The sequence below is a fragment of the Camelina sativa genome, chromosome 12 (assembly GCF_030686135.1).
Source record: "Camelina sativa cultivar CO46 ecotype springtype chromosome 12, ASM3068613v1".
In the NCBI taxonomy this organism is placed as follows: domain Eukaryota; kingdom Viridiplantae; phylum Streptophyta; class Magnoliopsida; order Brassicales; family Brassicaceae; genus Camelina; species Camelina sativa.
Window position 1 is genome coordinate 19752002 of NC_141891.1, and position 15454 is coordinate 19767455.

A 15454-nucleotide genomic window follows, 5' to 3' on the forward strand; every position below is an offset into this window, starting at 1 on the left:
TGACTTTTTTGTAAATTTAAATTATTTGGAAATTTTTAAAATATATTCCTCTTCTTCTACTCATTGCCATATAATGGGTCTAGTCCTAGACTCCTAATCCTAATGAGAGATACATAAAATTAACTAAGACCGGTACTCTACTGATAATGTAACGGCGGGGTTGGATGTCTTAAAAATAATAATAATAATAGCAAATTGTAAAAGTTTAGACACTCAATTCTCTTTGTAATGTATTCCTATAGATACTGGGATCTCCTCTTTTAAACACTTAAATTAAACTAATAATAAAATTATTTATAAAAAAATGTTTGAGACCTTCATATTGGATAACCAATAAAGATCTAAGAATCAATTGAATACATTTCGTTTTTAATAATTTACCTTTTGACGCGGTGGACACTATTAAAATTAAAAATAATACTCAATGATTTTCTTGAGTCAACTCCAAAGTCCTAAACCTTTTGTTTTTTTATTAACCGGGTCAATTCCCCACTTTCTCCGACACTTCGTTGTTTTTGAACAAGTCACTCCAAGACAATTTGTTTGTTGTCTTATTGAAACAATTATGTATATTATTCCTGGATGTTGCCGCGTGTTTTCTTAGTCGTTTCTTTGAATATTTATGTGTTTCTCAAGTTCACGTAGTAACACTCAATGCTATAACTTTCCTCCTATATATATATACAACAACCTTATATATAAGTTATTTCACTAAACCAATACAATAACTTTTCCTCTTCTACACACAAGAACAAGATCAATTATTTCCCTCTTCTTCTAAGTTCAATTCATTTTAATAATATTAATCCTGTAAAGAAGAATGGGGCAACAACAATCACAGTGTAAGGAAGAGCTTCTGTTTCAGCAAGTGGGTTACAACGACGTCGAAGCTATCAAATCCCTTCGCCGTGAAGGTGCAGGACTCGAGGTCTTTAATTTCTTCCTCTCTACTCCATCGTTTTTGACTCTTTGTGTTTAAATTTTAAGTTATTGAAATTAAAAATCCTATAGAAATGATCCTCTTAGTGTTGTTGTTGTTTTCTGAATTTTTGGTTTTGGATGCAGTGGGTGGATAAGTTAGGGAGAACGCCATTAATCTCAGCTTGTATGAATGAAGATCTATATGATGTAGCTAAAACTCTGCTTCAGTTGGGTTCTAATGTCAATGCTTATCGATCCGGTATAGTCATCATTATTATCAATAATCTTCTTTCTTATTTGTTGCTTTCTTCTTTTTTGCAATGTTTGTGCTTATATGAATGTGGACATTTTGTGTTTTGTTGGTTGTGCAGGTCGCAATAGTGGGACTCCTCTGCACCATGCTGCAAAAAGAGGTCTCGTAAACACTGTTAAGTTACTTCTCTCTCACGGTGGTAAGTTTTGTTTTGATATCTTCTTTGCCAGTTTTATGATTAAAAAAGCTTTCTATGATGTTAAGAATATGTGTTTTTTTTTTTTTTTTTTTTTTTTTTTTTTTTTTTTTTATGTATGGCAGCAAATCCATTCAGACAGCTCTTGAGGTTGCTAGAGCTGAAGGTCATAGCAGTGTTGTCCGTGCAATCGAGGTATACGCTTGTAACGCTTATTTTGACATTTTATGCAGCATGAAATTGAGTGTCATGAGGTATAACTTTTAAACTGTTGATTCTGTAGAATCACACCTGCTTGTTCTCTGGTTGGATGCGTGAATTGTATGGCCCAAGCTTTCTTGAATTCTTTGCTCCTGACTTTTTTTCAAGAAGAGTGTGAGTATCCCATTTAAGTATTACACCATTTCTTTCTTAAGTTTCTTGTTGTTGAACATGAATATAAATCTTATATAGAATATGTGTTTCTGCAGATGGGTAGTTGTCGTACCAACTGGTTCACGAAACCCTGCAAAGCCTTTCAGGTTGGAGTTGGCTGTGTATGATAGTCTAAAGGTACTACAAGTTCATCATTTCTCTTGCAAGAGTTTTTTCAATATTTGTTGGATAGTATATATCATTGTTTTAAGTTTTGAGATTTTCTATACTTATGGAAACTCTGTTTACAATTAGGATGCACAACCAAGGATGGAGATGCCTTTGTGGAAAGCCAGTTTGGATGAACCAAAACCATCATCACAGTCTGATGATTCAGTGATGATTGCTAAAAACTCCACAAGTAATTTCCTGAACACTTTCCATTTTTAAAAGGAATCTGTTTGTTGATTGAACTTTGTTATCATGGATAGATCTAAGTGGCAGAAGGCAGGGACGACAAAGCGCATTCGTTTCTCAGGCGCGGCGTTGGGCTCAAGTCGATAGGCGTAAGTGTACACAATTCTTTAAGATTCAGTAATAACCATAAAATCGTCTACTACTGAATTAAAACCATGAGTTGCCTTTGTTTTAATCTCATTTTTTTTTTCTTTTCAGAAATGCGTCTGGCAGCTGAGAGAAAAGGCGACAAGAAACAGCTGAAGTGGTTTTGTGAGGCATGTAAAGGTACTCCACAGGTATATGCCATAAGATATATATATATATATATATATACATACAGCTTTAGAGTGAAAGATATATGCTATTTGTGTGTCTCTCTGACTCATTTAAACTTTTGAATACTAATTCGAAATTTATACAGCCAATGAATCCACCAATGTTTCTGCAAACATTTGAAACAACCTCTGCTCCACCTCAGTCTGCAATGAATGAGATGCCAATGCTCAACCATCCTGCTATGACTCCTGTCGACATCTCACTCCCTTCTGCAAACAGTGAGGGTACTAAAGAAGATGGAATGTGTGTGATCTGTGCGGATGCATCATCTGAAGCAGTGTGTGTGCCCTGTGGACATGTTGCTGGATGCGTTTCTTGCTTGAAAGAAATTAAAAACAAGAAAATGGGATGTCCCGTTTGCCGTGCCAACATTGATCAGGTCATAAAGCTGTACCATGTTTGAATAAAAAGGGCAATCATGTATATCTCATCGGCTTAAAGATATTGAAACTATCTCCTTTTTGTTTTTTAAAAAAAAAGTTTGTAATGAAGTCAAAGAAGTCGGAATATAGTGTGACACGACAAGTTTTTTTTATGTTTACTTCTTTCTGTGTTAACAAAGTTTGGTCAGAATTTTATTTTCTTACAACTTACAAGCTAAATAATGTGTTTTCTTATTCCAAATTTGTAGGGAAATAGAAAGAAAATTCTTATATAGAATAATTCGTACACAAGTGTAGATGGCATTTAGAAGAATCTAACATCAGGTTTCGACCATGGATCATTTAGGTTAAAGAGATAGGACCACTACACATATCTTCATTTATCATACTGTGTAATTAATTTCTAAATTAGGTTGCATTTTAAGTAAGACATTAAATTAGAAATCGGTTCAGTGGATTCTCTTGCTCTTTAAGAGAGTTTTCAAATTAAAAACCTTGAGGGAGAGATTACCTGGAGATGAATGAATAGTGTTCGGATTCGTCGAAAAAAGATGACAGTGCGGAGAAGACGACGAGGACTAGTCGGTAGAGAAGAAAGAACATGTGGTTGCTTTTGCAGGAGGTAGTCGTCGGAGAACGTGCGGCAGTGGTCAAAAGAGATGATGTCGTTGGGTGTGTGATATACATTTGCCAAAAGGTGGAGTTTGTTGTTGGGTTGGCATTGGGATTTTAAAAGGCCTAAACGACAATTGACGACATTCAGTTCTAGAGCCCAAGTGCACACTTACACATAAATTACTACAGAGTGAGTGAGAGAGTAATAAGGAGTGTTATTTTAAGAGATAGTTTTCTTTGTTTGTTGATCTTTGAGTCTAGCTAGCCCTGGGTAAAATACCCAGATCGAAAATCTGAACCTGAATCCGATCCAAAAGATCCGAACCGAACCCGTATCCGATATAAGAGAATATCTTAATTGGTCTAGGATTTATGAATTCCTGATACTCGAACCCAACCGGGTATTATCCTAAACCTGACCGGTTATTATCCGAAACCCGACTAAAACTCGATAAAAACCCGATGAGCTGAGAACCCTTTCGTATATCCCTACTCCTACGATCTCTAACCCTATTGCTTTCACTCTTACGAATCATTGTTTTGCTTTGTTGCTTTCACCTCCCACCACGGATTTGTTTTCCAGTTTTGCGGTTCTATAAACCCTATTTATCTTGATTTAGTCCCCAATTATCAAACTGAAAAACCTTAACTGCTACTCTTCTCCTCCATTTGCGACTTCACAGAGACAATCACAAGTGATTTTTGTTGTATCTTCTTTCAATTTTTGTCTGTGAGTTCTCCTCAGTTTCAATTTATGTTGTATCTTGTTTCAATCACATGTTCTTCACTTTTTGTTTTGATTGGGTTCTATTTTAGTTTAGCTTCATGTTTTATTTGAGGTTCTATGTATTCTTCTCTTGTATTGTTGAGTAAAGCGTAACTGATATGCTAATAAGTTCTGTTTTAGCTTCAATGGTGGTTTTGTTTTGCATGATCGATGCTAATAGTTTATGTTTTATCTTCAATGGTTAGGTTCTGTTTTATCTTTAATGGTTGGGTTTTATTTTGGGTGATTGATTCTGCTAATAGTCTAATAGGATCATTGGATTGCATGTGAGACTCATAGAACATGATAGTTTTATTTTGGTTAGTCTTTAATGTGTGAGCGTTTGTGTTCTGTTGCATTTATGATATGTTGATGGTAAGATCATTTTACTAACTTGCTTTACAATTTGCAGATGGATTCATCATCTCCACATCAACAAGACAGAGACAATGTTGTATATGGATTTGAGTTTGACGACCAAGGAGAATGGTTTCAGACTCCATAAGCAAATCAATGGAGAAAAAGAAAACAAATCATGAAGATGGAGATAGGTTCTGAACAACCTAAACCTCAGAGGATAATTACTCCAAGGTCATGTGTATGGGTTCATTTCACAAGGCTACCAAATAACCGTAATTTATGTACCTGCCACTTTTGCAAAAGAGAATTCAAGTGTCCAACAAAGTCAGGGAGAATAGATTGTATGCATTGGGAGTGGAAGAATTGTCCCACAGCATGGAGAGGACAATATTTACGTGGATATGAAAAACCGACAATCGTACTAGATGTTGTGGCTTCGCAAGATTTATGGATTTGGCATGCATTTTTTGGATCCTTAGGTACATTAAATGATATCAATATTTTAGACCGATCACCAGTGTTTGATGATAGACTAGAGGGTCGAGCTCTGAGAGTTACCTACGTTGTCGGTGAATGACAATACAAAATGGTGTACTACTTCACTAACAGTATCTATCCCTAATAGGCAACTTTTATCTAATCAATTACACTTACACAGGGTCAAAAAGCACACATCTTAGCTCAATGTCAAGAATCATGTCGAAAATATGTAGAGCATGCATTTAGAGTCTTGCAAGCTTGATTTGCAATCGTGAAGAATCTCGCGCTTTTTGAGATAAAGAAAAAATATGCCAGATAATGAGAGCATGTATCATATTGCATAACATGATAGGGGAAGATGAACGACATGAATACATTTTCTAAGATCCATCAGAGTTCTATCAGGGAGAAGAAAGCGAAATTTCTCATGTGAATTTATCATTTTCTACAGATAGGGCAGCGAACCACTAATATGATGAACATACAAATGATGTTTGTGATACGAAAATGCATGAACGTCTAAAAAATACTTGGTTGAGCATATTTGGCAAAAATTTGGTGCAACCCAACAATAGAACCGAGTTCATTTTTCCTATACTCTGTTTTCTCTATTATAGTTTATGTTCGTATTTGTTTTTTGATTTTGTAAAATATATATATAGCTTTTTAATGTAATATAAGTAAACTGAAATAATTGTTTTGTTATTTTACAAAATTGAATAAATAATAAATAATTGTTAAAATATTATTTTAATGATTAAGAAACCTTGATAGGGATTCTCTAGTGGAAATGTGATTTTGTTTTAAATTGTTAATGGGTTGATTCGATTAGTTTAGTATTAATTATATGATTAGTTAAATTATAAGCAACTTAATAGACGTCTCACTGCATTATTCTGCCAGAGTCAAATGGGAGCCACCACTTATTCACTATCAAACCAAGCTTTGATTCTTCATCCAAAATTTGAAATCTGATTTACGTCAACTGGGATGTTTTGTTATCATAAATTGTAGGCAAAGCCTTTGATGCACATGCACTATATCTAATAGATGCCTCTAGCTCAACTCCGAAGCAACACGTAGTCTCGGCACTATGGTCTCTACGATTTTGTCGCCACCGTCGTCTCTACGACTTTGTCTCTACCACCAACACCATACATCGGAACCACAGAACTCATCCGTTTTTTTTTCCGGTCAGTTTCGGTCTTCTAGTCACTGTCAATTTAATTTTGTGGTATGCTTGTTTGGCCAGAGAAAGAAAACGAGAGGAGAAGAAATAGAGAAACATAAAGAAAATAATAACGAGGATAGTTTTGTCTTCTGCATGCATATGAACAATCAATACATAATAATATTATCCAAGAACAAAATCGGGATTTTACAGATATATCTAATAGATGCCTCCCACGCGTGGTGCGGTTTAAGCAATCGTGAATGGCATCTGGAGCCGTCAACGAAAAGACATCTCAGTCTCAAAGATGGAGGGTAATTCATTACTTTTTAAGGTTTCCTGTCCAAATGTTAGGCGGCGTATTCTGAGCCAATGCCTATGGCAAATTGATGACCAATCCATGTTTCTCGCGAAATGGTCACCCGAGACACAACCCTCAAAGCCTAAGTTGACAATGGTCCCAGTTTGGTTAGATTTCGTCGGTGTCCCGCTGCAGTTCTTCAACTGTGATAGTTTCCAACACATTGATGGCCTAGTAGGACACCCAGTCTGCCTCCATCCCCACACTGAAAACCTGATCAATGTAGAAGTTGCAAAAATTTACACAGTAATTGACCTTAGGCAGCCTCTACCTAAAGCAGTCAATGTTCGATTCGAGTCTGGCCAGATCAAACACATCCAGGTATCTAGTCCATGGTTGCCCTCCCTCTGTAGTCACTGTAAGAAGGTTGGACACACTGTATCCCGGTGCTCCAAAGCTCCCTCCGCTTGTACAACATGTGGCTCGGTCAAGCATGTAATTTCAAGGGAAAAGGCCAATTCAAAGTCATCTCCCTCTAGTAGGCAACCCAGAAGTTGCTGCTCCAAACACATCCGTACCTCCTGTTCCTCTTGTTCCACCGGTAGACCAACCTCAAGTCGTTTATAACCAGGGACAGGAGTTGGTGCCTAAGGATCCAAAATTGGCTCCCAATCCTATGACAGCTCCAAAGGCTGATCATAAACTTCCTAGCCAGCAGTCACTCGAGGCAGCCTCCCCAAGGGCTCATGTCCTAGGTTACAATGATGGCCAGTTGTGTATTGATCTGAGGGAAAATCTCTTAGCTCATTTGTCACTTAAGACTCGTGATGAGGAAGACGTGGTGCCTGATTCAACCTTGGATTGTATGTCAGAGGAGGATGACAATCCATATGCTGTAGAAGACCGTTTTTTGAAAGTTGAAAGTTGTATCAAAGCGAATGTCGAGACAAAAGTTGCGGAGAGCTAGGCCAGGAGGCCGTTTAAACCTCTAATCCCCATTCCTTTATGGATATTTTTTGTTGGAATGTAAGAGGATTTAACCATAAAATAAAGCGTAGAGCATTTCGGAAATGGTTGAAGCTTAATCAACCACTTTTTAGTGGGCTTATTGAGATCCACGTCAGCCAACAGAATGCACAAGCTATATAGTATCTCGCGTCTTTCTGGGCTGGAATTTTGTCGGAAATTATGAGTTCCCGGATCTTGGTAAGATTTGGGTAATATGGCACCCGTTGGTTCAAGTTACTATTATCTGTAAGTCTCTGCAAATGGTCACTTGCTTAGTCAAGCTGCCTTTTGTCTCTCAGCAAATTGTCGTGTCTGTTTTTTACGCGTCCTCTACCTATAGTACCTCCAGAAAGCTGTTGTAGGACGAGATAGAGGGCCTTTCAGCGAATGCATCCATCTCAAACATACCGTGGATTGTTATTGGAGACTTCAACCAAATCCTCTTCCCCCAGGAGCAGTCGACAGTAGCCGCTCCTTCCTCTCCTCCTGGTATGTGTGACCTAAGTCAGTGCCTGCAGAACTCTTCACTATCTAATTTACTCTACATAGGTAATACCTTCACATGGACAATACCTTCACATGGACAAATAAGCACTCCGTCGGATAGAATAGTCATCAATGATGAATGGCTATCAGAGTTTTCTTCTTCACTGGCGGTCTTTGGAGACCTTGCGTTCTCCGACCATAGTCCCTGTTGCCTTTTCCTAGATGCGGGAAAACAAAAAAGCATTCAAGTTCCTAACACTCTTAAATCAGCACCCAGACTTTGCTCCCCTTATAAAGCTATGGTGGAATGTGATATATCATGGTTTTTAGGTGTTTTTAGCCATGATATAAGTCTTATCTATAGAGTCTTTTTGGTATTTTTAGAGTCTTTTGAGTCTTTATAGGATAATTGAGCTAAATAGGAACATTTGGAGCTTAATCAAGCATTGAGGCTGAGCTACGATGTTGGGAGGCGAATTCAGAGGATGCATCGGTCGACACAACACCAGCATCGGTCGATGCAGAGCCAAAAGAAGAAATTGGAAGTTTTCCCACAAGTTTTGAAGATTTACAAAACTGCTCCAAAGTTTTTCATATTTGCATCATTAGTCCCTGGACGTGTTTAGGAATATAAATAAGATTTTTATGGTCATTGTTTAGACCTAAGCTTTATTTTTCCCTGCAACCTTTGAGAGCAAAACCCTGAGAGATTTTAGAGAGATTTTGGAGAGAAGAATCAAGACTCCTTCATAGAACATTCAGAACTCCTTTACTTCTTATTTAATCTCTTTCTTAATGCAATTTATTCAGAAGATGTTTTGTGTTTCATTGATTATGTCTGAGTAGATCTGCTTGTTAGGTTTAGGGTTTCTCATTAGGGATTTCATGGATTGTTAGATTGATTAATTGTTTAGGATTCATTATCTTTCTTGTTCTTCACCATAGGTTGTTCTTAATGATAGATCTTTGATTAGTCATCTGGATTTAGATCTTAGGATTATTGATTGATATGAGAATATAATTGATTTTCCTAATAAAACCTTTGGTGAGCAAAATTACTTTTTACAAAGATATTTGATTTAGTAATTTTGTGAACTTATCTAAATCTGATTTTATTGCTAGTTTTTAACTTGAATTTTGTAAAGAGATTTGGATTTTTGGGTTTTAAAACTTAGATAATATTTGCAGTGAGAACTGATTTATTTTACAATTGTGTTTAGAGTTCAAGAACGGTGCTTAATTGTTGAATCCTGCTTGTTTAATTAATTGATCTGATTTTCCATGATTTCCTGAGAATTTCCCTAGGCCTAGCGTTTATTCCTATTGAATTACAACACTTTTATTTTCTGTTTTTGCATTGTTATTTAAATTACAATCTTGGTTTAGCATAATTAAAAGAATAATAAGTCTATTGTGTGAATCTAGAGTTCTTGTGGATTCGATCCCTAAGTACTACAATTAATCTCTTAATTTGAGAGAGTAGCTCTAGGGTAAATTTGAGCATATCAAATTTTGGCGCCGTTGCCGGGGACTCTTTTGATTCACCATTAGATTAAAATTTTTGATTTTGTCTAAATTTTTCTTTTTCTGTTTTACTCACACGCTTTTGTTTCTTTTCTCTTGTGTGTTTCAGGTACATGCCTAAGCCTAGCACCAGGAAAAATCCTACTGGTCCATTTGTTAAGCTTACAAACCAAGAGTTAGGAGAACTAGAGCGTCATAACACAAAAGCAGCCAAATCAGCAAAGATGGTCAATCCAATCATATTGAGACCAGACGCGGCTGGAGTTTTGAGGGATCAAGAGGGTCATGTGCGCAACGAATTAGGCCAAAAACTTGATGCTGATGGACGAGTCATTCAGGAAGAACTCGTCGTCGTTGATGAGAATGCAGATGGCGTCGATCGACGCAATGTCGGCATCGATCGACGCAACCAAGAAGGCATCGATCGACGCAATGTCGGCATCGATCGAGGCAATGCCAGAGCTGGTGCGAATGGAGCCAATTTGGACCTTCAGCCTAGACGGGACGACAATGGAGAGCTTGTCAAGACTCTTGCGGACTTCAACAGACCAGACTTGTTCTATGAGAACCGCTCCGCAATTGTCCCTCCTCCATTCCCAAGAAATGCTTTTGAGCTCAAGCCTGCCTACGTCGCTCTTGTTGGACAAAGGCCATTCCAGAACCTTCCACATGAGAAGCCTCTAGACCACATTGAGCACTTTGAGGACATAGTTACAAGCATCAAGGCTAATGGAGTCACAGAGGACTATCTCTACTGCAAGCTTTTCCCCTACTCTCTTGCTGGGGAAGCTTCTCATTGGCTAAGGCAGCTGAAACCAGGATCTCTGACGACCTGGCATGACATCAAGGTGGCATTCTTGAACTACTTCTATGATGATGCTATGTCTGATGAGCTGAGGATCAAGCTCTCCACCTTTAGACAAGGACCAACTGAATCTTACAAAGCTGCTTGGGTAAGATTCAAAGCATAACAGAGAGATTGTCCGCATCATGGGTTTTCAGAGGTGCAGTTGATCAGTATCTTCTTCAGTGGTATTGATTGGAGGTATCAGATGGCTTTGGATGCTGTTAGTGATGGGAATTTCAAGACAAGGTACCCATATGATGCTGAAAAGTTGATAGAAAGATTAGCATCTAGCAACAGTACTAAGAATGCAGACTTAGAGCGGAAGAGAGCACATGAAGGCCATGATTCAAATCAGTTTGCTGCAGTGAATGCTAAGTTGGATACAGTGCACAACCTTCTTGTTGGAAAGAAGCCAGTCCATTTTGCTGAAGATGTTGAGATTTTGAGCCAAAGCCAGAGACTACAGAAGCAGATGTCAACTATGTGTATGGAGCTAGGTATCAAAATCAGAGATGTGGTTAGAAGAATTCATTCTCAGGAAATCCAAACAACAATTTCACAAGGAACTATGGATCTTCTTCTTACCAACCCCTCCCTCCACCCAATTCAGAGAGCAAGATGGAATCAATGATTGGACAGATTTTGGAAGGTCAACAGAAGTTAACTGTAGACTTCAATGGGAAGATTGATTCTGTATACACTGAGCTGACTGAGAAGTTTGTTTCATTAAACACTCATGTCAAGAAGCTGGAGAATCAAGTGATTCAGACTGCTGGGTCTGTTAAAAGACAAGAGGAACTTCTTTCTAGAAGAACATAGTCGAACCCCAAGCATGCTTGTAATGCAAATTTGGTGAAGGAAGATTACAACCATCCGGTAGCTGATGTTGCATCGACCGATACACAAGAGCATCGATCGATGCAATCTCAATCAAGCATCGATCGACACAATGTCAGCATCGATCGACACCCCCCACAGACAGCTACGGTTTCTGTTCCAGTTCTACCATCTGATTCAGAAAAAGCATATAAGCCTAAAGTACCTTTTCCTAAGCCTAGGAGGTCTAAGCAGGAGCTTGAGGAAGCTAGATGCAAGGCTATGATGGATAAGGTGATGATTGAGATGCCTTTGATTGATGCAGTCAAGTTTTCTCCTGTGATTAAGAGATATGTGAAGAGGATGGTCACCAATGGTTTGAGTCCTAAGGAAGGAGCACTGCTTACAAAGGATGTCAGCTCAATTCTGTTGAAGCAGCCTCCACAGAGGAAGAAGGATAAGAAGCAGGAGGTGGTTGTCTCTAAGGAAGTAAGTGCAGTGATTCAGAGTAGGATTGCAGAGAAGTTACCAGATCCTGGAAGTTTTGTGTTAGATTGCTCTATCTCCACAGGAAGGTTTCCTCACTCACTTTGTGATCTTGGCTCTAGTATTAACTTGATGCCCCATTCTGTTGCTGTGAGACTTGGTATGACGGATTTTAAGCCAACTATGATCTATCTTATCTTAGCTGATCGATCAAGAAGGATTCCTGAAGGTGTCTTGGAAGATATTCCGATTCAGATTGGAGATTGCATGATTCCTACTGACTTTGTGGTGATGGAATATGACAAAGAGCCTAGTGATTCTCTAATCTTAGGACGCTCATTTTTGGCTACAGCTGGTGCCATCATTGATGTTAAGAAAGGACACATATCTTTGAATGTGGATGATTTGGTCATGAACTTTGAGATGGACAAGCTGAGAAGAGCTCCCACTATTGATGGTCAGACATTTTCTGTGGAGAATGCTTCTGATGATGATCCACTCATAGAGTCTCATGAAGACATTACTGCTGGGTATGTCAAAGAGTTGGAGACTGTTGAAAAAGTGAGCAAGCAAGCTGTCAAGCTTGAAGATTGGAGTGGAGATCATCTAATCAGTACTAGAGATCATGATGAGGTTCTGATCCATTACAAGTCGCTGGTAGATGATGTTTTTGCAATGGAAACACGGATTGCTAAGGAAAGCTGCAAAAACGTTGAAAAAACACGAGTTGCAGACCAAGCATCAATCGATGCAGCTGTTGCATCGACCGACACTCCTTCCAGAGATGGCTCGGACTCGTCCAAAACCGAAGATTCTCGAGTTGATTCCTTAGCTGCAAGTCCTAGACTAGTTATAAAGCTGAAATCTCACTATTCCACAGTCCAGAACCCACAGGTAAGGCCAAGGTATGCATCTCCTTCTCCCAAACCTTCTCCATTCATCAATAAGAATTTGAAAGGTACAAAAACTGTTGTGCAGTTAACCAAGCCGCGAGATTATCGTAGAGCGCTTGTTTCTTCTGTTGATGATTTTGTAGGACTTAAAAGAAAGCCAACCAAACCTAAGTCCCGCCCTGGTCATGTTCCTCACATCCTTGGCCGATCTCATGCACATACTGCCTACACACCCCCTTGGATGAAGAGGAAATTCTCTCGGAAGCATTCACTGCCATGTTCTGATCCACCGGATGCCTGAGATCCGACACAGTCAAGCTAATGACTGAAAACAAGCGCTTAGTGGGAGGCAACCCACTGGTAGGTTTATCTTTTTCATTTTTCTTTTAATTTTCATTTATTTTTATTTTATTCGCCAATTTCTTACTTGATAGCACTGGGGACAGTGTTGTTTAAGTCTGGGGGAGGCAGTTACTAACTACATTTTTGTTTTTGAGAGTCAGAAAAAAGTTTTATTGAGTCAAAATTTTGTTGGGAACTATGATTTTTCTTTTTAGTGTACTGCCTTGGTTGATTAATGCTGCAGATTGAATCCACAAATCCGACTAATGAAAAATCCAATGGCTGACCAGTGAACCAGAGACATCCGAATTTCCAACAGAATCCATAAAAGCTTGAGATAATTTATGTACTTTTCTTTTTACCTCATTATGGAGATTGATGTTCATAGAGCTTGACTCCTTGTTCATACCTGACAAGTAAGACTTCAGAAAAAAAATTTTGGTACTCCTCTCCCTTATTTAAGTTTAAAATATTTTTCCTGAGAGCTTTGTAAAGAAAAGGAGAATAAAAGATGAGATGATTTTGATCAGTTTAGAGGGTTAGGTAAATTACCTGTGATCCCATTATTCTACTCTTGAGTCAAATGATCACACAAAGCTTGGAAGCGAGGGATAGGTAAATTACCAATGACCCCGGTATTCGCTTACAACTTTGAAGAGATAAAAAAAAAAGATAATAAAAAAGCAAAGCTCTAAGGAAGAATAAATAGAATAAGTCTGGGGGAGAGAAAGAGTACCACATGTGGTAAAAGATATGTCTTGCTTGTTATGTTATTGTACGGAAATGAGTCTAGAAGGTTCTTGATATTGATCAAATTGATGAGACCCACCGATGAAGGCTTAATGGAGGAAGTAGTGAAATTTGGTTTGAATTTGGGATGCTATGAAAGTCAACGGAGAAGTACATGGTGGTTCGATTTGAATTTATCTGCTAAGCATGTGGATTAAGGTTTGGATGATCATGGCATTACTTTAAAAAGAAAAAGAGTTAATGTGTTTTCAAACCTCTTTCACATGGCTAAGTTTTTGATTTGCTTAAGGGCAAGCAAAAGCTAAGTCTGGGGGAGTTGATATATCATGGTTTTTAGGTGTTTTTAGCCATGATATAAGTCTTATCTATAGAGTCTTTTTGGTATTTTTAGAGTTTTTTGAGTCTTTATAGGATAGTGGAGCTAAATAGGAAGATTTAGAGCTTAATCAAGCATTGAGGCTGAGCTACAAAATTGGGAGGCGAATTCAGAGGATGCATCGGTTGATACAACACCAGCATCAGTCGATGCAGAGCCAAAAGAAGAAATTGGAAGTTTTCCCACAAGTTTTGAAGATTTGCAAAGCTGCTCCAAAGTTTTCCATATTTGCATCATTAGTCCCTGGACATGTTTAGGAATATAAATAGGATTTTTATGGTCATTGTTTAGACCTAAGCTTTATTTTTCCCTGCAACTTTTGAGAGCAAAACCCTGAGAGATTTTAGAGAGATTTTGGAGAGAAGAATCAAGACTCCTTCAGAGAAGATTCATAACTCCTTTACTTCTTATTTAATCTCTTTCTTAATGCAATTTATTCAGAAGATGTTTTGTGTTTCATTGATTATGTCTGAGTAGATATGCTTGTTAGGTTTAGGGTTTCTCATTAGGGATTTCATGGATTGTTAGATTGATTAATTGTTTAGGATTCATTATCTTTCTTGTTCTTCACCATAGGTTGTTATTAATGCTAGATCTTTGATTAGTCATCTGGATTTAGATCTTAGGATTATTGATTGATATGAGAATATAATTGATTTTCCTGATAAAACCTTTGGTGAGCAAAATTACTTTTTACAAAGAGATTTGATTTAGTAATTTTGTGAACTTATCTAAACCTGATTTTATTGCTAGTTTTTAACTTGAATTTTGCAAAGAGATTTGGATTTTTGGGTTTTAAAACTTAGATAATATTTGCAGTGAGAGCTGATTTATTTTACAATTGTGTTTAGAGTTCAAGAACGGTGCTTAATTGTTGAATCCTGCTTGTTTAATTAATTGATCTGATTTTCCATGATTTCCTGAGAATTTCCCTAGGCCTAGCGTTTATTCCTATTGAATTACAACTCTTTTATTTTCTGTTTTTGCATTGCTATTTAAATTACAATCTTGGTTTAGCATAATTAAAAGAATAATAAGTCTATTGTGTGAATCTAGAGTTCCTGTGGATTTGATCCCTAAGTACTACAATTGATCTCTTAATTTGAGAGAGTAGCTCTAGGGTAAATTTGAGCATATCAGAATGCGCTAGAGTTTGACGGATCCAAGATGTTTAACGTTTAAAAAAAACTGAAATTCCTAAAGAAAGTGATTCGTGACTTCAGCAAGTAGAATTACTCTGGTATTGAGAAACGGGTGCAGGAGGCATACGATACTCTTACCTAGTGCCAACAAAAACTTCTTGCTGATCCTTCTGATTTATTGAGTGCCGA

At 37.7% G+C, this 15454-nt stretch overlaps 1 protein-coding gene and 1 long non-coding RNA gene across 3 annotated transcripts; one reads left to right on the forward strand and one right to left on the reverse strand.

Annotated features, from left to right (window-relative positions):
* Positions 1-603: 603 nt before the first annotated feature.
* On the forward strand, positions 604-3060 carry LOC104732211 (putative E3 ubiquitin-protein ligase XBAT34). 2 transcript variants are annotated; one of them, XM_010451747.3, is made up of 10 exons: positions 604-928; positions 1066-1180; positions 1293-1373; positions 1496-1565; positions 1654-1745; positions 1841-1922; positions 2040-2145; positions 2216-2290; positions 2400-2479; positions 2605-3060. In XM_010451747.3, exons 5-10 carry the CDS (start codon positions 1681-1683, stop codon positions 2920-2922), a joined length of 726 nt encoding a protein of 241 aa, XP_010450049.2. In that variant the 5' UTR covers positions 604-928; positions 1066-1180; positions 1293-1373; positions 1496-1565; positions 1654-1680; the 3' UTR covers positions 2923-3060. The 2 variants fall into 2 exon arrangements, with proteins under 2 accessions (XP_010450049.2, XP_087333688.1); XM_087477562.1 differs by having other exon boundaries at positions 700-928; positions 1293-1377.
* On the reverse strand, positions 2481-3763 carry LOC147930773 (uncharacterized). The gene is made up of 2 exons (XR_015573852.1): positions 3414-3763; positions 2481-2907 (listed from the first exon to the last, which is right to left on the reverse strand). It is a non-coding gene; the product is annotated as an uncharacterized LOC147930773 (long non-coding RNA).
* Between the last annotated feature and the right edge of the window lie 11691 nt (positions 3764-15454).

Coding starts and splice junctions, on each gene's coding strand:
- LOC104732211 (XM_087477562.1), top strand. CDS start 821: ATGGGGCAACAACAATCACAGTGTAAGGAAGAGCTTCTGTTTCAGCAA. Junction 2,146..2,215: donor GATTGCTAAAAACTCCACAA/GTAATTTCCTGA, acceptor TATCATGGATAG/ATCTAAGTGGCAGAAGGCAG. Junction 2,291..2,399: donor TTGGGCTCAAGTCGATAGGC/GTAAGTGTACAC, acceptor TTTTCTTTTCAG/AAATGCGTCTGGCAGCTGAG.